The sequence below is a fragment of the Leishmania mexicana genome, chromosome 30 (genome assembly GCF_000234665.1).
Source record: "Leishmania mexicana MHOM/GT/2001/U1103 complete genome, chromosome 30".
Classification (NCBI taxonomy): Eukaryota; Euglenozoa; class Kinetoplastea; order Trypanosomatida; family Trypanosomatidae; genus Leishmania; species Leishmania mexicana.
The window spans coordinates 1,100,824-1,124,310 of NC_018334.1; the positions used below are offsets into that span (position 1 = coordinate 1,100,824).

General features: G+C 58.2%; 5 protein-coding genes and 1 pseudogene across 5 annotated transcripts, besides 1 other annotated feature; all 6 read right to left on the minus strand.

The window, feature by feature from the left end:
- Positions 1 to 2,015: 2,015 nt before the first annotated feature.
- On the minus strand, positions 2,016 to 2,693 carry LMXM_30_2290 (phosphatidylethanolaminen-methyltransferase-lik e protein; the record flags this gene model as incomplete). Its single annotated transcript, XM_003877701.1, has 1 exon — positions 2,016 to 2,693. The coding sequence occupies one exon, from the start codon at positions 2,691 to 2,693 to the stop codon at positions 2,016 to 2,018; it is 678 nt and encodes a 225-aa protein (XP_003877750.1).
- Positions 2,694 to 4,268: 1,575 nt separating this feature from the next.
- On the minus strand, positions 4,269 to 5,560 carry LMXM_30_2300 (annotated as a pseudogene).
- Positions 4,269 to 5,560: a sequence feature.
- A 1,693-nt stretch (positions 5,561 to 7,253) lies between these two features.
- LMXM_30_2310 (putative 3'-nucleotidase/nuclease precursor) lies at positions 7,254 to 8,390 on the minus strand (the record flags this gene model as incomplete). Its single annotated transcript, XM_003877702.1, has 1 exon — positions 7,254 to 8,390. The coding sequence occupies one exon, from the start codon at positions 8,388 to 8,390 to the stop codon at positions 7,254 to 7,256; it is 1,137 nt and encodes a 378-aa protein (XP_003877751.1).
- Positions 8,391 to 8,885: 495 nt separating this feature from the next.
- Positions 8,886 to 11,861, minus strand: LMXM_30_2320 (helicase-like protein; the record flags this gene model as incomplete). The annotated part of the gene is made up of 1 exon (XM_003877703.1): positions 8,886 to 11,861. One exon carries the CDS (start codon positions 11,859 to 11,861, stop codon positions 8,886 to 8,888), a length of 2,976 nt encoding a protein of 991 aa, XP_003877752.1.
- Positions 11,862 to 14,407: 2,546 nt separating this feature from the next.
- On the minus strand, positions 14,408 to 15,427 carry LMXM_30_2330 (putative 3,2-trans-enoyl-CoA isomerase, mitochondrial precursor; the record flags this gene model as incomplete). The annotated part of the gene is made up of 1 exon (XM_003877704.1): positions 14,408 to 15,427. One exon carries the CDS (start codon positions 15,425 to 15,427, stop codon positions 14,408 to 14,410), a length of 1,020 nt encoding a protein of 339 aa, XP_003877753.1.
- A 1,999-nt stretch (positions 15,428 to 17,426) lies between these two features.
- On the minus strand, positions 17,427 to 18,521 carry LMXM_30_2340 (putative p-nitrophenylphosphatase; the record flags this gene model as incomplete). Its single annotated transcript, XM_003877705.1, has 1 exon — positions 17,427 to 18,521. The coding sequence occupies one exon, from the start codon at positions 18,519 to 18,521 to the stop codon at positions 17,427 to 17,429; it is 1,095 nt and encodes a 364-aa protein (XP_003877754.1).
- Between the last annotated feature and the right edge of the window lie 4,966 nt (positions 18,522 to 23,487).

A 23,487-nucleotide genomic window follows, 5' to 3' on the forward strand; every position in this document is an offset into this window, starting at 1 on the left:
AGGGGGAGAGAAAGAGGGCGGGCTGAGGTGAAAGACAGGCAGACAAGGTGGAGAGATGGACGGCCGATTGGAGGGCGCGGGGCAGACACAGACACGCCCAGTGAACAGGAGCGAGGGAGCCCAAGAACGAACACAAAATGGTTCAGGAAGGAGAAACCCATGCACGTTAGCGCTGCACCCATGGAGGTTGACGTGGATGTGACTGTGCCCCCCTCCCCCTCCCTCGCAAGCATGAAATCAGATAGAGAGAGGTAGAGAATTGTGGGGAAAGGGAGAGGGAGGGAGCTACCACGCCCCACATGCACAGACGCACTCCCGTACGCCGCGGACAGAGGCCGCCGAGAGGAAATAGGATGAGAGCCCTACAAGAGGGCACACTCATATAAAAACACGTCTGCAACGGGGGGAGGAGGAGGAGGAGGAGGAGGAGAGGGGCAACAGAGGAGAGGACCAGCCGCACAAACATCGACCGTCGTGAGTGAGGTGTGCACCACAGAGAAAGACATACACGCGCGCGCGGGAAAAAAGATGAAGACCTGAAAAGAGGAGAAGGACGCTTATACCTATATATATATATATGTGCGTGTGTGTGTGTGCGTGCATGGACCCGCTCTCCTGAGGTGAAACGTAGCCGACCCACTCCCTGGTGACCAGCTCGACGAGACGAACCTTATCTTTGTCTTGTCTCTCCTCCCCTTCCCCCGTCTTCCGCGGAGGTGAAGTTGGTCTCACCTACCAGCTGTCGAAGAGACGGAGAAGAGAGTCGACAGCCGCCATCCTTCACTGTTCTCAGGCACGCCTTTCACGGCAGTGTATCTCGGCGCACGTGCGCACATTCGTTATCCCTCCGCTCACACCTGCAGTGGTAGAGCCAAGGAATGCATCCCTGACGCCGAGCACAACAGCTGAAAACACCAAGAGAGCCAGATACATGCATGAACTTACGTGGGGCAATGCGCTGAAGTGATGGGAGCGGGTCGTGACAGAGCTGCCACGCAAGATCCACGCGCCTTCGGCGAGACCAGAGGCGCACAGGGGTGGGTGCCTCACGTTGACTCGCAGAACTGGTGCTGGCGGTGGTGTAATGCACAAGACATGGCCGATGCTTGACGGATTCGGTGGATCGGGTCTCCGGTACCTGGTGTCTCCGAGAAGGAGCCCTATCAGGAAAGACTTGACAGCCCCCCGGTAGGCGAGATGGATGGGAAGGAATACGACAGGTGGCACCCAGCTGAGCGATGGCGAGGGGCTGCAGAGTGTGTGGTATCCTCATCAAGCACATCATCTGCGGAGGAAGAGGTAGCTGTCGGTTCAACTAGCGTACAGATTCGGGCCGGACATCACGCAGCGTTGCGCCGTTCGCGCTGAGAACAACACGCGACCCACAAACCCAAAACGGCGCTAACGAGGAAGGAGAGAGCGAGCGAGCGAGACGGCCCGCGAGTGGGAGCGCTTGGCGTCGGCTGGCCTGTCAAGGACGTCTGTGCACTCACACCTCTCCGGCACCGCTTGTCCACACCAACGCCTTCTCTTCTATCCAGATCTCTTTCTCATGATGTCTGTGTGTGTGTTGGCTTCCAGTGAGTTGCTCTAATGTGGCACCTTGAACGCAAAGACGGGAGGCCAAGAGGAGAGACCAACTGAAGAGCGAGCGTGCGCATGTCCGAGGGCAGCGAGGCGGATAAGCAGACCATCCGCGCCGGTAGAGCAGATGACCGTCTGCGCGCTGAAAGCTCGATCCGCGGCGCAGAAGTAGACTCGCACACCACCTCATGATGTTTTCCACCCCTCGTCCCCGCAAAGGCCTTGCCTGGCGCAACAGAAGGCCCAGCTTCCGTAGGCCTGGGAGCTGCTGTTGCGGCGTTAATATGTGCGTGGGGCATTGTGCACTTTCGCTGGTTAGACATGTGATACAGATGACAGACGGTGCCCCCCCCCCACACACACACAGCGCTCGGCGCACTCGACCAACAAAAAATAGGTAATTCCAAAAGCCCACGATAAATAATGTTTGCTTACTGCTTCTTCGCCGAGGCAGAGACGCCAGCGGCTGCCCGGCCCTCCGCGCGCTTGCGGTAGATCATTGCAGTAAAGGGGTTCTCAAAGTATTTGGTCGATACATGATACACCAGCACCACCAACCCTGTCAGCAGTGTCCCAACGGCGTTGTTTTGGGCAATGGAGGCGGCCAGGAAGTTCAGCGTCGCGCCGAGGTACATGGGGTTGTCGAAGTGGCTAAAGGGAAAGGCCGTTACGCGCTCGTCCATCAAGATGCCAAAGTAGTCGCCGAGATACGTACCCGTGATGCCGAGTCGGAGGAAAGACGATATGACAAGTGTCGTGCCTGTCGCCATCAGTGCAACGCCGACACCCCTCATGACGCCGCGCACGACACCTGCGTTTTCAGGGCCAAAGGCGTGCGTGCAGAGGATAGGGAAGACCGAACTTGGGTTCTGGGCCATAGCGTTGTGAAACGTGTAGTCGCGCAGACCGCTGGCGACAAAGATGGCGGCCGCTAAGACATAGGCGCCAACCTTCTTGCCTCTCACAGCCTTCTCGATCGTGTGACGGCGGTACTCATTACGGGCAACAATGTTCCATACTGTCGGCAGCCCCGAAATGGCAACAGCGGCTATGCCAATGGACCGGTAGTGCATGCCCCTCGCTACCGGCGTCGTGGGCAACTGCGTCATTCTTCGGTCGAAGAGCACGCTAGAAGGGTGTGGAAGGCACAGCCCGAAGACACTGTTTCTCGCCGATGCACGCTTTGAGAAGCGGTCACGCGGTCTGTAATAGGTGCGTCGATGTGATGACAAGGAACGGCGTGGAACGAAAGAGAAAAGGAAGCGTGAAAATGCTGGAGATGACTGTAAGGAGGGGGGAGGTGGCGTGACGATGGCAATCCGCAAGGGGAGAAGCACACGCGTCCATCAAGCGGGTCACCGTTCTTGATGAATAGAGAACGACTGCTTCGCCAGGAGCGCGACCCTCCACGAGAGTTGTACTGAAATTGCGACTTAAAGAGCGCCATCGAGCTCTGCTTCCGTTCTTCTTGGTTGCTGGCAAGAAGTGTGCCGTCTGCCGTGCAGTGGGTCGATGGGAAATGCACACACACGCACAGACACACACGCACACAATCCGCATCGCGATCCCCCTAATACGGTACGCAGGAAGAGATGTAGCTCAGCTTGGATGATCATGAAGAACGTCACGCCACAAGGAGAGGGAGAGGGACGAACAGGAGAAGGGACAGAACAGCGGAGGGATAGGGTGGAGGATGGTAGTCCTCCTCTCCCACCCCCATATTTGTTCGCTTGCTGTCAGACGTCGGCTCTCAAACTGTCGCACAGCGCGAGCCGAGGCGAATCAGGGCATGCCACGGCTCGCATACAGGGTGTGTGTGTGTGTGTGTGTGCCGAAAACAACAGCAACGGGCAAAGCAAGGAAAAAAAACAAAAATCTGTGGATACCGATGCAGCTGTGAGAAAGGAGTACGCACGTACTCGACGGTGCCGTCGGGGTGGGAGCGTCCAGCACAACCAGGCGCGACGGGCATCAGGCCGACCGTGGCATCGACTTGGCTTCCAGGGCAGAGCCCGCCTTCTCGCCCCTGGTAAAGTGAAGTAAGACGGGCAGGGATACATATGGAAGCTGCTACGGCCCCTGACTACGTCGCGCACGACAAAAAAAAGAAGAATTAGCCGCCACAGCCCACGTGAAAACAATGCAATGAAAACCAGGCGCGTGCGCGCCCTGCTCTCATGCTGTGATCATTCACCAGCCCCTCATGGCGGGGGTGGGTAGAGTTTGAGGCAGGGGGCGTGCTCCGATGACCGGGTCGGGGCATGGCTCTAGTGCCTGAGTACGGCTGCCATCGCACCAGGCGATGGCGGGAGAGGCGTGTGGCAAGGGCCGGTGGATAAGGTTGAGTTTAGCTCACGCTTTACGGCAAGTGGGACTGGGCACACTGACGGCACAGAAAAACGTTCGTCACGAGCTTCGGCTTGTGCGGTGTGAGCCAAGCACAAAGAACGCCGCACAAACGATAGAAGCAGAACAAGGCGCCACTCAAGGAGGAAGCGCAGAGGAGGCGCACGGAGTGTTTCCGTTATGGTCTCTGCACAGCACTCGTCTACTCGCACGACGTCAGGTCGAAGGGAAAGAATGAGTTATCCGCAAGGGCCACGCTGACCATGGCGAGGGGGTGGGGTGGGGTGGATGGGTGGGAGATACAGGTGCTTCTGAACAACGCCAGTCCAGACAGGTCCTCACAGCGGGCCTGCTACGGCAGATGTGAAGAGAGGAGAGCTGCACACCCGGCGCCGTCAGAACACCCTACTCGTCGCAGGTGACGCTGGTTCGCACTGACAGCGCACAGATGCATAGACGGCGACAGTGGCAGCGATCATGGCAACGCCGAAGAACGCGATGGCGATACCAACCGCGAGACCCTTCTGCCTGTATCTGTTCTGCTGCAAGGGAGTCCCACCACTCGTGCTCTCCTCCACCGGCGTCTTTGTCGGGATGTTCATCATGCAGCACATAAGGGTGGCTGCGCTGATGATCATGAGTGCCGCATTCAGCCCCTTCGCCCCGGGTATTTGCCAGCAAGAAGCACGCACCGCTCACATGATGAGCTTGGCGGCGTTGGAGGCTCCGGGCAACGCGTGCTTGATCGCCACCTCGTGCCTCTCGCTTCAAATCGTCGCCGTGAAGTTGCCTGCACATGTCGCTTCCCGATAGTTGACGAACGCGCTGAGGTCTTCGTAGGCGCCCTTGCTCAACAGGCGTGGCTCGTCCACACTGGCCGACCCTTCCGCCATCGAATCCCAGCACGCGTGCAGCAGCGTCTTGACTCCATTAGGATCGATGGTCACCATCGGCGCATGGCCGCCGTAGTCGCTCAGAGGGTACTCATTAGAGAACACGTTTGCATTGTGCAGCGGCTGTTCAATGCCGCTGAAGAAGTGAGCCATAAACGCCGGACACTGCCTGATAGTCTCCGTCGTCGCTGACGTCTTCGTGATCGCGGACTTCAGCGTTGGAATGACGGAGGTGACACTCACCGTCTGTACCGGACTGAGTTCAAGAGTAAAGTCCGCGTCCGGATAGCATGGCGTCGTTATGAAGTGCCAGTTGAAGTTCATCTTGATCTCGAACTTGACCACATCGTCGGCCCACGGCCTTAGTTGCATCACATCCGGCATCCTGGTGCAGGGACCAGCGAAGGAGAGCACCTTGGCAGCGGCATTTGCCTTCTTCACCAGTTTCGGGTCCATGTAGCGCTGCGCAATGAGGGCGACGGCCGTGCCACCCTTGCTCCAGCATGCCGCAGACGGAAGCGCGGCCGTGCAGGAGACCCAGCACCACCTCGACGTAGAGCTCCGCTGTTCGGGCTGCGTAACCCATGGCGTACACTGCTGTAGCTTATGAGATCGGGGTGGGAGGGTGGGGAGGGAGAGGGGTTGGTGAGAGTGGATAGTAGGTATCGTGTGTGTGTGTGTAACGAAAAGTGTGCATGCGTCTCCCTTGTCTCACCGCCACACCTGTCCCTCGACGATTACGTGTCTTTCAGCTGTGACGAGTGCGCAGGGTACAACGAAATCAAAAAAAAACGGAGCCGAATTTTCATCGAGGGAGAGTCGTCGCCCGGGAGCAAAGCAGCGTGCAGGATGCTTCAACAAGCGTGATGGCAGAGGGGGAGGGGAGGGGCCGTCGCTTGCGCAGAGAAAATGTGCCTCTCCCCTCCCCCTCCCCCGCCGCCCCCGCCTGCACAGCCATCCATCAGATGCGCGCATTCGTCCGCGAGGCGCGTCTCTGAGGCACAACGACGCAGAGGCTTGATATCACCACTTCTGCCTGTTCATGAGTATGACAAGAGACCATCTCCGCTACACGCGCGCGTGCCATGACGAAAAAGAGGAGGAGCGAGGACATATAACGCGTGTCCTCAGCACAGGCACTCCGTGCTCATCTACGCGTCACTTTATGCGTGTACCATGGCTAGCCGACGGCCACTCTACAACCGTATATACGGTGCACATAGGGTGGCCCTGGTCGGCCTCGCGTTAAGAGGCGGCGTCTGCGCACCTACCCTCACCCCTCTGTGGGGGTGATGTGCTGCAGCGTCCTAATAAATAAAGGAATAGGAAAATAGAAAAACAAAATGAAACACACGCGAGGCACGTCGACCCTCACATTACGTCACCCCTCGTGGTGACCCTTGCGATGGCGGCGCATCTGCAAGAGAGACGCGGAGGGGGGAGGGAGGGGGGAGAGAAAGACGACTCACAGCCGAAACAAATCGAGGCCGCTCCTTTCGCGAGGTTCGCACTCCGAAAAGGCAGGGCGAATGAGGGCAGAGACAGAGATTAATGGTCAACCAATGATAAACGAAAACAGAGGAGGAAGAATTACAGAGGGGAGAGGAGGAGGGGGAGTGAGAGGAACAAGGAGCAAGCCAACGAAAAACTAAGAAGCCCAGCACGAAGGGACACGAACTCCGCTGCCGCCGTTGTGGGCTCATTCGTCTGTTTTCGTTGTGTTTTGTTGCCCTTTCTGCTGTCTCCTCCCTCCGCCACTCTGCCGCCTCTCCTGCATCCAGCGCCAGATGCTGCCGAGAGACGTCAACATCTCTCTTGGCGCGCTGTTTGCTTTGCTTACGGTCGGCTGTGCGCACGTTCAACAAGGAAGGGCACCAGCAAGGGGGAGGGGGGAGGGGATTATGCATGCGTGTATGCCGGTACTGGTGTGTCGATGGAGACAGACATGCCTAAGCATATATATATATATATGCATGCATGTATGCGTATACGTCCTCCCTTCCTCCTCCTCGTCACATCCCGTAAAGTTCTCAGAGAGAGGGAGAGTGCGCAGGGAAGTGAAGAGCACGCAAACACACGACAAAAGGAAAAAAGAAAAGCATTCTCCTCCCCGTCGTCGTCTTCAGGTCAGTAGTTTGCGAGGTTGTCTGCCACGAGAAGTGGCGACACACACACACACGCAGGTGCGTGTAACAGGAGGGATGTATATGGGCTGCTCGCGGCACCATTTACAGACACTCTCCTCTGTCACGACGTTTTCTTTTTGGAGGAGGCGGGAGGGGGGCGCTGGGCAGCGAAGAGGCACCCAAAGTGCGAGAGCGAGAGAGACGCGATGGGAGCGAGAGGACGCACGGGGGGGGGGCAAAAGACTTGGCTTTCGTCTGCCACAGGCACCGCGTGGCATACGCGAAGGCAGCCCAAAATGCAGTTTTACAGGGATACCGGCTCGTAGTAAACAAAGCGGTCGCGCTTCTGCAGGTAACACTTGAGGACCAGAACCACCAGGGTGGCGATGATAATGCCGACGATGAAGACTGCCACGGCGACAATCGCCGTCACAGCAGTACTGAGACCTTTCTGATCGTAGTGGTTGTACACCTCAGCCTTGTTTTCCGTGTCCACTTCGCTTTGGATGTTCTTGAGACCCTGCAGAATCGCTGCCGTGCTGATCGGCTTCAGCGTCGCATTCAGCATCTTGGCCAGGCGGTAGCCGGCAAGCAGCACCTGACGCTCCGAGATCTTCTTCGCGTTCTTCTTGTATTCGTCCGAGAGCGTGGCGCCATTCTTGGCGCCGGGGTAGGCGTGCTTCAGCGCCAGGTCGAAGGTCTCCTCCGAGATCTTCATAGGGTCCACGAGATTCTTTTCTTTATCCGTCAGCGTGCCTGCGTACGTTGCCTCCAGGTAGTCGACAAATTTGTTCAGATCGTCGTAGTCGGCCTTGCTCAACGGACGCGGCACATCCTCCCCAGCTTTGCCCTCCGCCATCGAGTCCCAGTACGCGTGCAGTAGCATCTTGGTTCCCTTGGAGTCGATAACGACGCGCTGCTTGTTGCCACCGAGGTCACTTTCCGGGTACTGGTTAGAGAAGAGGTTGACGTTGTGCAGTGGCTGGTGGATGTCGCCCACAAAGTGTAGCAAGAGGGCCAGCGACTCGACGATAACTTCCGAGTTAGCCGTTGGCTTTTCTATCGCCGTCTGCAGCATCGGAATGACAGAGGCAACGTTCACCGTCTGTACCGGGCTGATCTCCAAGGTGAAGTTTTCGTCTGGGTAGTACGGCGTCGTGATGTAGTGCCACGTCGACAATGTTGTGAGGCCGATCGCCTTGATGTCATCCGCCCATGATGCGGTCTGCACCATGTCTGGGCTTTTCGGATAGGGTCCAGACAAGGACAGCACCTTAGCAGCCAGTTCGGCCTTTTCAACGAGAGACGCGCCCATATGCCGCTTTGCAATGAGCGCCACGGACATGTGGCCCTTGCTCCACCACGCGCTGACAGGGAGTGCAGCGATACTGAGGAGCGTCAGCGCCACCAGCAGAAGCTGAAGGAAACGAGCTCGAGCCATGGCTGCCGTAGTGTGCGTGGTAGCGTATGTGTGTGTGCGAGGAAGAGGGGTGGGGAGGGGCGGGGAGTCACTGTGCAGCACGTAATGGCTGAGGCTTGCTTCACGGTGCGGAGAGGAACGGATAAGCAACAGCGATGTCAAAGAAACGGAAGAAAGACGGCGACAGTTGAGTGCGAGAACATCTAGACGGACATCGTGTGATGTGAAAGGCCCGCCCCCGAACGGTGTAGGCGACGTGGACGGGAAGAGGGGAGGGGGGAGGGAGGAGACACGCCAGTGGAGCGGGTGGAGAACCCACCCATCACCAATGGAGGCGCCATCAGAGAAAGGGAGGCTCCCGATCACTCCAAACGCTGTCGATGCTCATGAAAAGTAGGTTGTGTGTCCATCAAAGAAAGTGCATCTAGATCGGTAGCGCAGTAGGAGCGACTACGCAGCTGATGGCGCGTCTATTTTAAATAGAGGAAGCACCGCCGAGTATCCGCGACGGAGCTGCTACACGCTCCTGTGCGGCATCACGTGTTGCAGCCACGCACGATCAAGAAGCAGGCGGAGTTCGTCGGTGGTCAGTGCCTGGCTCTTGGATGAGGACACTGCTGAATCAGCTCTCGCCCTCTTTTTCGGAGGCTCGGCACATACTGCTGCCGCCGCACATCGAAGGACATCCGCGGCCGGGGTCGGTGGTGGCCGAGCGTCCACGTCACCACTCGTAGTGCAGCACCTCGGCGATATGCACCCTGCAGCATCACCCCCGAGCACCAAGTGCTCTAGCTTCAGTTTCCCATCCACAATCCTGCTGTGCCGTTCATCTTCCACGGTGTGGGGGCTGACCAATCGGTAGACGGCGACGGGGTTCTGTTGGCCGATTCTGTGGCACCGATCCACCGCCTGCAAGTCGTTGTGGGGATTGAAATCGCCGTCCAGCAGGATAACGGTGTCGGCACCGGTGAGGTTGAGGCCGGTGCCACCTGCGCGGGTGCTGATGAGAAACAGAAACACCCCAGACTGCGCTGCGTGTGGAGCGTTGGTGGCAGCTGAGGTGAAGGAGAGGTCTGATGGCGATGAAACAGCGTCTGCTTGACACTTGCTGGCTGCGATGGAAGAGTTGTGGGTTGGGAGGCTGTCCCTTCCAGCACTCGCCAGTCTCTTCCGCGTCACCAGATGGGCATAGCATGCCTTTACACGACCCGTCGCCTTGAATGCGAGAGGCCGTGTCTCCTTCACGCTAATCTCCGCCAGAGCCCCGGCAGGGGTGCTCGCGCGGGCAGACAACAACGGTTCCTCGAAGACTTCGTCATCCTCTTCAATGCCTCGACTGCGGAGCTCCCTCCTTGGACGCCGCCGGCTGCACTTTTCAAGTGGAAGAGCACGGTCGGCAGGGGCGGGGGGCTTCTCCGCCTGCCTGCCGTGTTCAAGAAACACCTCTACAGAATCACCGCCAGCTGCAGCATTCCGCGAAAACGGCGCGCTCCCATTTTCCTCACCAGTGTCCGGTTTGTGGGAAGAGCTGGGCGGCCCTTGAAAGTGACGAATAGCCTCGCTGCGGGCCTCTGCAGAGCTGCTCCCGTCCAAGCGCGTGTACACCAACATCTGAGACAGCATCGTTTCAAGCCGCTTGCGACTCGTGCCGTCCTTGAACGAACCGCTTTCGCAGCATCTATCCCCTTTCATCACTGTTTCCGTCTCATCGTCTCCAAGGAGGGCCTCTTCAAGGACTGCATTCTTCAAGGATAGGTACTCCTCGACGAGATCTAGCGCCCTTGTCATCTGAGAGAACAGGAGGACACGATGGCCATGGCGGCGCAGTTCCGGCAGCATGGCGTCAAGCAGTTTCAGCTTTCCTGACGCCTTCACCATGCACTCGAGTCGCTCGCGCGCTGAGGACGGTGGGTGTGGTGTGCGCCACCGTTCACAGCTATCTGCATAGAAGTCACGGATGAGAAACGGATGAATGCAGCACTTGCGGAGGTGTGTGAGATGGCTGTTGCTATAGCGCTCTTCCGACTGAACTCGGGCGTAGTACACTTGCTGCTTCGGTGTGAGCGGGGTGGGAAGAACGAGGTCGTACTTGGGCGGCAGCTTGATGCCGACAGTGGCCTTGATGCGGCGTAGCACAAATGGCTGCAGCGCTGTTTTGAGGCACGCGAGGAGTAAACCTTGCTCTTCGCCGGCGTTGGCGTCGGTATTCGCTTGAGGCGCATGTGGGGATCGGGTGGCCGCTGCCGTAGGCCTTTTCGTCGGCTTGTTGCCACCTAAACCATCACCGCGCTGCTCCTCTTTCTTCGCATCGACTCGCCAACCACATCCACGCGAGAGTGCCGCCACTGCTTCGCGCAGACACCGCTGATCGGCATCGTCGTGGCTGAACATCTGTGGCCCGACATACTCTAGTAGCGTCCACAGCTCCGTCAAGTCATTCTGCAAAGGGGTGCCCGTGAGGATCAGGCGCATAGGACACGCAGCTTTCTGGAGAGTCTGCAGGAGTTTGCAGTGAAGCTTCTTCAAGCGGTGCGCCTCGTCCACGATGGTGATATCCCAGTGGAGAAGGCGGGCAAGCGCGCCCCGGTCCATCATGACAGATTCGTAACTCGCGAGCACGACGCCACCGACAGTCTTTGCCAGCACGTTCACCGGCACACCCTGTGCCCACTGTGCACGCAGAGTTTCCTGCCGCTCAAAGGCACGGCGGTGTCTGTTTCGCAGTCGCGATCGTAGCGTTGCACGCACCTTGTGTGTGCCGCGGAACTCGGTGACGTGCATCCACGGCACCCAGCGCAGCAGCTCCTTCTTCCAGTTCTCCATTGTGGAGAGAGGGGCAACAATGAGGAATGTGCCAAGCACCCCAACCTTCGCGAGGGCGGCAAGGAAGGCGGCCACTTGAACTGTCTTGCCGAGGCCCATTTCATCGGCCAGGATGCCGTGCAGGCCGAGCTCGTGGAGGGCCAGTAGCCAGCGCACGCCCTCCCGCTGGTGCTCGAGAAGTTGTAGCGGAGGTGAGGCAGCTGTAGAAGGTCGGCAAACACGCCGTCGGAATGCGTTCCTGAGAGAGTCGGCCAGGCATGCTTCATCGCTGGGAAAAAACTCTGCACGGCTGTCCAGTTGGTGAAGAGCTGTGCTTTGCCGTTGCGCCTCCACGGCTGCGCTGATCCGCGACTGTGTGTGCTGCGACGCTTTTGCCATCTTGGCAGCCGCGCGGTAGACCTCATCGCAGTGCGCGGTCATTTCTATGCAGCATGCGTGGGAAGGGCTGGTGATTCGACATGCCTTGGGCTTGAGACTGGCTCCGCTGCTGAGTGTCGGGCAACAGGGTAGCCTGATGGGGTGCTCGGAATACCGATTACGTGAATCACCATCAGAGGGCACACACACAGAGGGGGGAGGAGGGAGAGGAAAAGAATCCACTGGAACGTGACACACAAGTCGCATTGCAAGCTGTTCGGTTAAGACCGTCGGAACTTCCGTGCCCCCCATGATGCATGGCAGCTTTCGGGCATGCGCTAGGGCGAGCCGGAACCAGGCACTTCATTCGCATCCGCCAATCATATAGGAGAGTGAGAGGGAGTTGCGCGATAGCAGAGCTGACGCGTTCGGTGGCAGCCGCAGCTCCTCCCGCTGTACCGCCCCGTTAGAGGCACGCCGAGTTGCGTTCCTTGCCATCGTTTGCACCGTCCTTGATCTTGTGCGGACCGCACCAATATAAAAACGAATGGGAGAGAGGCCGTGGGACATCGAAGCAAGCGAGGCGCCCCTCTCCTCTCCCACACACACGCCACTAAGCACCATCACAAAAAAAATGTTTCTGCTTCAAACCGAAAAGGAAACACGCCCACGCACGAGTAGAGACAGCGAGGGGGAGGGGGAGGAAGGCGGGGAGGGGGACGGGGAGGGGGTTCTGCGCATGATCTCATAGATGTGCTGTAAACTACGAAGACACAAAACACAAAAAAAGAGACTTGAAGGCAAGAAAATGACAAGAGGACCGAGACATGCAGGCAAGCCGGCGAGATTGTGGTACTGCGAGCGCTTGTTTCACCGCCGTGGCTCCGCCTTCAGCGGACCTGTTTGCTTGCGCTTCCTAGCGGAGGACTTGCGCACTTCCCCTCCCTCTGTGGGTCTGTGATTGCGACGTGGCGGCGTGTTGTGAAATGGGTGCGCAGATGAACTGCAGCCGTCCGTCGTGTGAGCTTGAGAGGGGGAGGGAGACGTACAACTTTGCCGATTCGTTTTCACCGGCTCAGAGACCCGTGCCGTCAATCTGCGGCTCACGGCAGTTGTGTGTCGCCCGTGCATCTTGCGTTGTTGCCCACTGAGCCCCAGAAGCTTTGCCATTAGCGCTGCTGCCATTCGAGGTAATACGCGAAAAAAACAAAAACACGGCAAACCGCTCGCACACACATGCCCATGTAAAGCAGCTCCTCGACCGTCGTCGGACGCCAGAAACGTACACTGTAGGCAAAGAGGAATACGCACCCGCACAGCTCCGCTCTGAAAAGACGACCCTGACGGCTGCTGTGACTCCATGGCGGAGATTCCCAACACGAGAGGAGCCGAAGTGAGGGTGTCGTGGGGCGCAAGGAGGACAAAGATAACGTCTTCCTGAGCCCCCCTCCCTCTCTCCCTCAACCCCGAGGTTGAAAGCACGCGCACACACACACAGAGCAGCAAAAGCCAAAAACCATGAGGCCACACAACGTCACTGCCGCGATACCCGCGGATGCATGAAGGCGCCTTCTCGACTTCGTTTTGACGAGAGACATCGAGAGGCAATTTGGACGCATCGTCGCGTCAGATATTCGAATGCAGCAAAAGGTTCGAAGTGGCATCAACTCAGGCGCCTCTCATGCACGCCTATCCAAAGTGCTGCAAGCGGCAGCCACGGCAGGGGACTCGGGCGATTCGCGGAAGGATCACACAGACTCTTTCTTCGCGAAAAAGACGACACACCGGCGGAAAGAATCCACGAGCGTACTGAGTGGAGCCGTGGAAGCCACAATGCACCCACGCGAGGCGAATACGCACGAGCCCAAGCGAAAAAAAATGAAAACAAAACAAAAGGCCATAAAACATCAAAGAGAGGGAAGCGAGTATACAGCACAGCGCCACCACGAGAACGTTTTGTAGCACACCCGTCACTTGGGGAGTAGAGGAGGAGGGGGAGGGGGAGGGGGGAGGAACCAGCGCACCGTTCGGAAACGACGAAAAGTGGAATAGGAGGAAAACAGATAGAGACATCTTTGCGTTGTTGATTTCCGTTTTGCGTCAACGCGTCCCATTACAACAGCGAGCACGTCGACAGATGTGCACGCATACACACACAACCACAGCGCACGGGTGCCTCCGTTGCGCCACGGCGGCACCTGAGCCCTCTAGGACGAGCCGGCTGCCCTCGAACCGGGGCCATGCGTCGAACGGGCTCTTCTTGCCCTCCCTCGCTCCTCCCTCGCATGCGTGCTGCGTCTCCAGCGATGGACGGGCCTGGGCGCACTGCACATCTGGATCCAAAGCGGGCAGCGTCCAGGGTCCTGGTCGAGGGCGGAGGCACCGGTGTCCGCCGTGCGGCTAGTGGAGGGGGTGGCCTAGGCACATGCCGCATGGGCTCGGGGAATGAGTTGGGCAGCCGCAGGCCAGGACCCTCTGGAGACCCTGTGCTCCGCCTGCGTGTGCCATGCCGTAATACGGTGTGGAGGCCCTCCACATGGGTGCCCGGAGGACTCGATGCTGCCATTCGGGGCGCACTCGCCATGCTGCCGGCATCTGTGCCCCAGCAGTCCGCAGGGTGTGGTGCAGGAGGTGGCGCCTGCTCCGCGCACATGCACGGGGGGTTACTGATAGGTATAGATATCTTCGCGCCTTGTTCGGATGTGAGGCGCCGTGTCGGCTGTGCTGGACAGCACCGGCGCACAAAGAGCTCACAGCTTCTGCTCCTGAGAGGTATATAGGCCCCCACTTACAGAATTCACGGAAGCGAGAGAAATAAAAACGACCATGCGCCCGATTCGCGTTAAGATCACTCGACGTTACTTACGGGAGCGGCTCTTGAGGCGTTCCAGGTAGTTTTCGAGGTTCTTCTGCACATCAGGTCTCTGCATATATTGCGTGAAAAACTCTGTATCGTAGTTGCGGTCGTCCTCAGTGGCAAGCAGTCGCAGGTGCTCGCAGCGTACCATATCACGGGCCACCCGACGAGCCTCCGGAGGCACGCTGAGAAAGCGTTCCGCCTGCTGGTAGGCCATTTTCATTGTGCTTTCTTCATCAGCGGCCACCTCGTCAATGAGCCCAAGCTTTTGCGCATCATCGGCCACGGGTGTGTCGCCCAGCTGCAGCATCTGCTCCGCCTGACGCGGGCCCATCAGGTAGGCGTAGCTTGATACAGTCCAAGGCGGGGCGACGAGTCCCAACTTGGCCTCGTTAAGACCGATGTGGTACAGCCGCCTGTTGTTCGTGTTGTCCTTCGGTCCGCGAGCCATCACACGGTAGTCACAGCCCATCGCGATGATACAGCCGGCTGCTGGAGAGTTGCCGGTAATGGCCGCGATGATTGGCTTGGGGAAGGTGTTGAGGATGCGCCACATCTCCTGGAACCCTTGCCAGAAGACCCCGATGCGGTCCGGCTTCGGGTTATGCACCTCGGAAAACTCCAATCCAGCCGAGAAGACTGTTGGAATAGCAGAGGAGATGATCACAGCCTTCGTCTCCTCGTTGCTCCCAAGCCACAGCATCCACTGGTTCAGCTCCTGCAAGAGCTCCAGGCTCAGCGAGTTCACTGGGGCACGGGCCAGCTGAACGTTCGTGATGCCCTTCTCATTCGTGTTGATCTTCACAAACTTGGGCACCTCTGTCGGCTTCTTCGGGGGCTCAAACTCTGGCTGCGCGACGTTCAGGTTTTGCTGCCGGCCCTGCGGCACCGCCCTTAGCTGCGGCGGCACACCAGGGAGTGGAGGCCACTGGAAGCGGTACTGCGTGAGCTGAAACAGCCCCGACATGACGCCAAGAGTGCAGGCGCCACGAGTGAGAGAGGACGAGATGACGCGGCGCATGATTGCAGAAGTGCTGCGGCGACAGGTATGTGGGGTATGGTGGGTCTCCGTTGGGGGCCTGGCGGACTCGGCGGCGACGGGGCGACTTCACAGAGGGAGAGCGGTGCGAGAAGAGGTTCAGGAGCAAGCGGAGAGCGAGAATGGATAATGCACATGTGCGCACGTGGTGGTGGAGCCCGCGTGCTGTCTGGTGTTCCGAGCGTCGTTCGATCAGACGCCGCGCGGGCCGACAACCAACCGCGCAGCAGCGTCGGACCCGTGTCGGAGCCACGTCGTATGGCACCGCATTCTTCTCCGTTAGGGTTTCGCCGCTGCAGGCTCAATCGGTATCCACAGCGCCTCCACCGCAGCCACAGAGACACATCCGTTACAATGGGAAGGTACACGATGTCATTATTTCGCAGATATCCGTTTCTGCTTGTCTCATCTCTGCCAGGGAATATGAGTTTCGTTCAGCTCTACTCACTGGCCCACCACAGGCCAGCGCATTGGATGGTGCGATGGCAGCCATAGACACGGCCTACACACATGCGCCGACTCAGTTATCTGAGCCCGGGTCTTGCCTCGAAGTCAACGCACCCGCTTCCCAACAGCCGCTCCCACTGCGCCGGTCTCCACCCCTGGCGCATCCCCCTCGAGGTGACGCTCCGGCTCCGCACACCAATACTCAAGGCGAGGGCAGGGTGTGTGGGGTGCACTCGAGCTCGCCTGTCACTTCGCCCACCATATAAAAAAAATACAAGCGTGTTCACCGTCGCAGGTCTCTCCGATATCACGTCAGCCAGGACCTCATCGACAACATCAGCAGGGATATATCGCTCTGCGCTCCCCTGCTGGTAGGTGCTGGGCGCTGCGATACGACGCACGGAGGTGTCTCCCCGTGATTACGGGCGAAAAGCAGGAGAAAGGGAAGCGAAAAAGGAAGCGGAGAAGAGGCTGAGGCAGCCTCAGCACACCGACATATATATGTAGACAGATATACCTATATATATATACACTTGTATACATATCGGTATGTCTGCATATATATCCGTAACCTGCGGGGCGGGCGAGGGGAGGGGGGGGCGATCGGGAATATCGATGGGGGCAGAGGGTAAACGAACAGGGAGCGCTCCACAAGCGGAGGAGGCGTGACAAAAGAAAATGAGCCGGATGGAGGGAGGTGATCACCTCAGCGGAACACGAGGAGGAGTACGGGTCTGTGCGCGAGTTTCAGAAGCGGCGCCGATAACAACTTGAAGTAACCTTAGCCTGCGGCCGTCGCGTGAGCTCAGCCCTGAAGGTTCGGCACGCATTCTGGCACCGGTGGTAGCGGCGGTTGGGGGTGAGGAGGGGAGGTGGAGCTAAACTAACGGATAGGCGGAACAGGACCTGGTGAGCGTTTGATGCAGTCATCCGTGAAACGTGAGGCCCATCAGAATCCCGACATTTCAAACGGAAGCAAGACGAAAACACACAAAAGAGAACAGGCAGCAGAAGCAAGTACAGCACAGGTCAAGTGCGGCCTGAACTCCCTGTGGCATGGCAAGGGACAAGGGGGTAGAGACGCGGCACGGTAAAGAGGACGCGGCACTACAGGGAAGGAGAGCGATGAACAATGAACGCCGCGCAGACCAACCCACTCCTTTGCGTGCGCTCTCAAGCCTTACTCGCAGAGTGGAGAACCCGTAGTGGCTGGCGAAGGATGGCAGCTTAAAGCGGTATTCCTCCGTCTTCAAGAGGCCTGCATAGAGCTCAGATTCACATGGTGTATGACCCACCCATCGCAGAGGTACGCCAAGCTCTAGTATCGGCTGCACGGCAGATTACTGTTCGACGAACGCCTCTTCTGCGTTCCTCTCCCGGGGGTTTCCGGGCGCCGTGTGAGCCGTAGTGCTCTACGACCACGACGGCACCAACGAGGACAACGTGAGAGACCGCCCCAGCACCATAAATAGGAAAATACGCTAGAGACCCCCTCCTGATGAAAGGACGTACGGCACCTTCTGTTGCCACCCACTCATGATGGCAAGAAGCAGGCGAGAGACTCGGCAACGTATTTTGGCACCAGAGTTGTCTTGCCTTGCTTCTCTGCCTCCTCCACATCCGTCAACCCTTCGACGCCGCTCAGCACGAGCATGCTCTGGCATCCGGCCGCATTGCCAAACACCACGTCCGTGGTTAGCCGGTCACCGATCATGATGCACTCCTCTCGCGGATTCGTGATACCCTCGGCCTCGAACAATATATCCGCCATGTCCTTGTGAGGCTTCCCACACACGGCGTCCGGCCGCTTTCCGACAGCGGTGCACAGAGCGTTCACCATGGACCCAGCGCCTGGGATCATGGCGGCATCGCGACCGACCGGCAGCTGAGGGTCCTCGTTCGTGGCTAGGAACAATGGCGGCGTGTACGACTCTTCGCGCAGGTCCTGAGGTGGACCTTGCAGAACAAGTGACCCGTACGCCAGCTTGAGCATATTGAAATGCTTGTCGAGCCCAACGACGACAGCAGCGGCGTTCAGGTCGGAGAGCGAAATCTTCTCCGTGTTGTTCGCGTCGGCCTGCACCATGCGGCATGCTTTGCCATTGCACACCACCAGGCGCTTCCGCGGCGGCGGCAGGGACGGAACGCGCCACGCGCTGCCAAGCGCATCCGTGTCGTATCCTCCAGCACGCTCTGCATCGTGCAGCTCCACGCCGTAAGTGATGAACCCCGGGGCAAGTACCTGCTGCAGCTCGTCATGCAGCCCCTGCTCACCAATCACGAACACATTCCCGTGCACTAGAGGCTCCTCGCCAGGCACGTCTGGCTTACCCAGCAGCTGCTTCAGCCGCAGCGCCGCAGTGTACGCGCTGTTGTAGCACTCTTTCACTGTCACGCCCTCGATTCCCTTAGCCTTGAGGCTCTGCATCAGCTGCTCGCGAGATAGCGACGCGTTGTTCGAGAGAAAGCGGATTCGCTTGCCTTGGCCGCGCAGGTACTGCAGCGTCTCTGGTACACGGTCGATCACGTGCCCGCCGCACCAGATGACGCCGTCAATATCGAGCAGCACGTACTTCAGAGGCGAGGATACCAGTTGCGCAGCTAGCGCTGCTGTCATTCGCTCTGGCATCGCTGAAAAGTCTTGTCGCGGCACGTTATTTCTGTCGGTGTATGGGGACCCGGAGCAGTGATGGGGAAGGAGAGGTGTTGACGAAAGAGGCAGGAATGGAGACAGCACTCCTGGACGGCGGCACAGGGCTGAGTTGCCGGCTTCATGTCAAAGGCGTTTGCAGGCAGAGCTGCGGCGATGCTGTCGAGTTTCGGACACCGGTGGGTCCGGCGCATGCAGGACATACCACTGACACCGGAGGAGACATATGTGCACCGGCGAGAGGAAAAAGGGCAGCAACATGGCTTTGTCGTTTCCTTTTGGTTCTGTGGCTTACATTGGTTTCGTGTTCGCTCGCCAGAGGTGTGATCACGAACTCGATGCGCCACAGCTGCTAGAGAGCGTAGTGGGCCGTAGGCGGATGGAGGAGGCGGGGGGGGGAGGGGCAGTGTGGCAGAGGACCACGCTCGCTGCCTCGTCGTACGTGTCCGTTCGTGTCCGACAGCTCAAGAAAGTCAGCGAGCGAATCGAGCCCACAGTCCGGTACGCCGTCCAACTTGCGGATTTCCAGTGGCTCCAGGCTAGCCAGCTTGTGTGCAAAACCCAACACCAACGCTGAGCGAGCACCAATGCCGTTGCAGACCTGGATGTCCGCTACGAGGCAGTCCCCCCCCCCACCACCACCGCATTAGCGCCTGCTGTGAGAAAGGGCCCTGCAGTCCTGCGCCCCCTTCTCAATCAGCAGGTGGCACATGGTTGATCTAGGCCCTTCCCGCAGCATGCCTGGCTAGCAACCCAGCGCTTTCACACACAGCCGCGACGATAGCAGCAGAGAAGGGAGGTAGAGCTATCTGCTGTCCTGCCGGGTGGCGGTTGATGGCGGCGGACGCAGCCTTCGTGGTGAGCCACTGAGCTACCACGCTTGCCAGCTCCCTTATGTGTATGGTGTAGCCCACTCCGATGACGGCTATAGGGCTCAGTATTGTCAGAGGCACCTTTCTTTGGCTTCCAGCATCCTGTGAGGAAGCGAGAATGAGTTCTGTTAGTACGCTCGCCATCATATCGCGTTAGTAAGGCATTGGGAGCCTCTCAGAGCCATACACCGGGGCCCAGCTCGCGAGTACACCATTCAATTCGTCCTGCAGGCCGACAGATCCGAGAAGAAAGGCATTACCAGGCGCATGCTTGTCCTTGGAGCGGACAGCCTGTTCCTCACATACACACAGCGCACTGTGGACGCCGAGAGACGCCAAACGGAGCGCTGAGGTCAGTGCGAGTCAGCAGCGCTGTGTTTGTAAGGACAAAAAAGTGTGCTTCCAACTGAAGCGCAGGTTTTCGAGGGCCTCCGGAATGTGCGTGATGAGTGTCTTTACCACAGCAGACACCTCCACCGAGGTCTTGCGAGAAGTTGCCGATGGGGTCCATCGAACTCCCGCGCTTGAATCCGTGCTGGGAAAGAAGACGCACTGCTGTGAGACAGGTCAAACCCTGACTCGGCCATTGCTGCATGCGGCTTTTGCTTGTGCCTTTTCGTGTTGTGACACAGAGTCCGAAGTAACATGATGTACAGAGGGATGCGTGAGGACACAGAGGTCCAGGCAGAGGTCCACGCACCGCCTTTGCACCGAAGGAAAACCCCCAAAAGTCTCACACACCTCCGCCTGTGCAAACGGTTCTCCTCATGTATGCGCCATCTCTCTCCACACACACACACACAAAACGGCATCGAATTGAATGAGCTCATTGGTTCCAGCGGCGATGAGGCTGCGACGCAGCGTCGCACTCACGAAAAACGCGACTGCGGACACGCTTCGCTCAAAGCGGGGGTTTACATTGACGTTCGCGTGTGTTTTGTTGTTCTCCCGCACCGCTGCCTTTCGAGCCCCCTCCCCCTCCGCCTCCCCTCAGCGATGACGAGCTCGCAGAGCGTGCCAACGTGAACATAACAGGAGCCAGCTAGGATAACACCGGAAAGGCAGCCGGGCAGACACGGAAAAGATAGATCTGGTGAAGTATCTAGTACGCCATAGAGCATGAGTTTCGTTCAGCTCTACTCACTGGCCCACCACAGGCCAGCGCATTGGATGGTGCGATGGCAGCCATAGACACGGCCTACACACATGCGCCGACTCAGTTATCTGAGCCCGGGTCCTGCCTCGAAGTCAACGCACCCGCTTCCCAACAGCCGCTCCCTCTGCGCCGGTCTCCACCCCTGGCGCATCCCCCTCGAGGTGACGCTCCGGCTCCGCACACCAGTACGCAGTTTGAAGGCCTGGCAGGAGACATCTGAGTCATGTCGGCGCGTTGCCCCTCATACGACTGGTAAGAGCGTGCGCGCGCATCCAGGTCGCCTCGACACAGCACCATGCAGGACCTGACAACCGACATCCGTTGTGATACATGGCACTGAACTCCCCTGCTGGTAGGTGCTGGGCCCTGCGACCACCAGAGGTGCCTCAGTACTGAGAGGGATAAGAGGTGGGAGGGGCCAAAGGACCACGATGACCGTCGGTGGGGCAACTATATTGACAGCCAAGAGCCGAACGAGAAATTGTGACGTTGCGCCTGCCGGCATCGTGACGGAGAAGGGCATCGAAGGAGGCCACAAGTCACACCCCGGAGCGTGTATATCAATTCAAGCGAAAAAGTACTGAAGACGAGCAGGAGTGGAAACCGCACATGTGTATGCACACGGGCGGCAGTCCGTTTGCGCACATCTGCGCACGTGATCGTGTCTTGTCCCTGAAAGAACATGCGCCGATATGAGCGGTGAGAGTAACATGTCGACCAGGTTCACCCCCTCGCGGGGGTGAGCCACGATAACTGCACGCCAGAGCAGCGTTGAGCGAGTCAGTAGGGAAGAAGGCGAGATCCAAAAGAAAATTGGACAGCTGAGAGACAGTGCAACACATGTGCTCACCACGGGGAGTCATGACACGCTTCGGGTCTCCAAGTATGCTGCAGAAGGTGGGCACTAATGGAGCGAGAAGGTATGGTGCACTGCCCGAGTGCTCCGCTGCGTTGTAGCAGAAGTGTGCCCGAGTGGTGCATGAGAATGCTGGACCACATCGACAGGTTGTGGGCCTCCCTCAGCACAGGAAGAAGTTCGTAAGCTGATCTGTAGCCATTTATCGGAGAGGTGAGAGAAACCGAGAATAGCGCAGGGCCCGTGGGCTTCGAGGTCGAATGATACCTCCAAAATGCACAACGCACGAAACCAAACAATCCACGGAGGTATTACGGAAGTCCGTCTCTGAAGGACTTGTTGCAGGTGTGTGTGCGTGTGATGTGATCGCGTGTCTTTTGTAACCCACGCGAAGGGATCAAAGGGAATCGGTGAGCGAGGGAGCGGCAGAGAGAGAGAGAGAGACAGTCGAAAACACAAACCGCTTTCTTATGTTTGTTTTGGGGGTGCTTCAGCTGCCCATTCTGGAAACAAACACAAGTAAACTAAAATACACGCGCGCACACACGAACAACCACAGCTCACATACCTCCGTCGCACGCTGGCGAAGCGTCCTGCCACGGAGTAGGGACCATGGGTCTAGCGGGATCTTCTTGTCTTCCGCGGCATACGTGGTGCGATACCGGCACCAGACGAACTCGTGGTTGGCTGCATGCCTTGATCCAAAACGGGCCTCGTGCAGGGCCCTGCTGGCCTGCGTCGATTCAAATGGAAGAAAAATGCAAAAGGCGCTTGGGTGGAGGCCACGCAAAAAAAAACGAGGAGGAAAAAATGTGCGACGCTGCAGGCACCCCACCCCACTTCCGAGCACATGAGCGGGGAGAAGGGATAGCAAAGACAAAGGACCACGCGAGCGCAAAAGGCATGAGGGAACGCGCGCAGAGAGAGAGCCCCTACATCGCAGAGAGAAGATAATCAGGAGGCAAAGTGAGGGCAAGGGGCAAAGGTACATCAATGGCGCAACAGAGATACACATACACACACACACACATATACAGCTCAACACATGCGCGCAGACGCATACAGGACATGTGAACAACCAACCCATCAGCCTGGTAAGCCATGCTGCCACGCCGTGCGAGAATAATAGTGAGATGTAAGGGCAGGAGGAGGGGGAGGGGGGAGAATCAGAGCAGAGAGAAAACAAAAAAAGATGCGCAGGCACAGCAGCCACGACGATGTCGGACAGAAAATATACCAATCGGCATGACGGGGACCTATGTCGTGCCTATGCCATCGTGGAAGCGATCGCGAACGGAAAACTCTCTCAAGGTGCTGTGGCACGTTGTACCACAGTTGAACGGAAGTTAAAGTACATACCGCACGCCAGGAGGGGGGAGGGCTCATCGAAGGTAACGACCGATATCAACGTGGGCACGCAACAGTAAACAACTGCGGTATCAGCATCGACACCCTGCTCTTCTTCAGTGGATCTTCGGAGATCCCTCACAAGCGCGATGCCCTGAGAAGGCATCGCCGGCTCAGGGCTAGTCAAACGGAGGAATGATATACGAGGAAGAGAGAGCGGGGTAGCAACAGCGAAGTGAAGGAGATTCACCGCACTCACACGGACGCAGGCAGACGCACTACGACAGAGTGAGGGGGAGGGGGGAGAGACATCGACTGAACTCTCGAGAGGGCTGCAATAACGCAAACGAAAACTGAAAGAAGCACACAGAGAGGAGCGCCACCAGAAGCCTACGAGAGGGCTGCGCTCAAGCGCTCGGCACTTAAAAGGGGTTGTGGTAGTACTGGGCCGCACCGTACACGGCGCTTGAGGTTTGATGTCGATAGAACTCAAATTTGCGCGCTGGTTTCGCCCCCGTCAGGCTCGGCATCTGGTGATTTGATGCAGCGGCGGCAGTGATACCGGCTTCATTTCCGGCAAGTGCTTGCTGCTGGTCACACTCCACGATCACGTATCCGCCGCGCTCCAGATCTTCTGGAAACGCGGGTACCTCCGTGTGTTGCAAATTTTCGGGAGCAAGAGGAGGCTCGGTCGATCTTGGGTGCCGTCTAGAA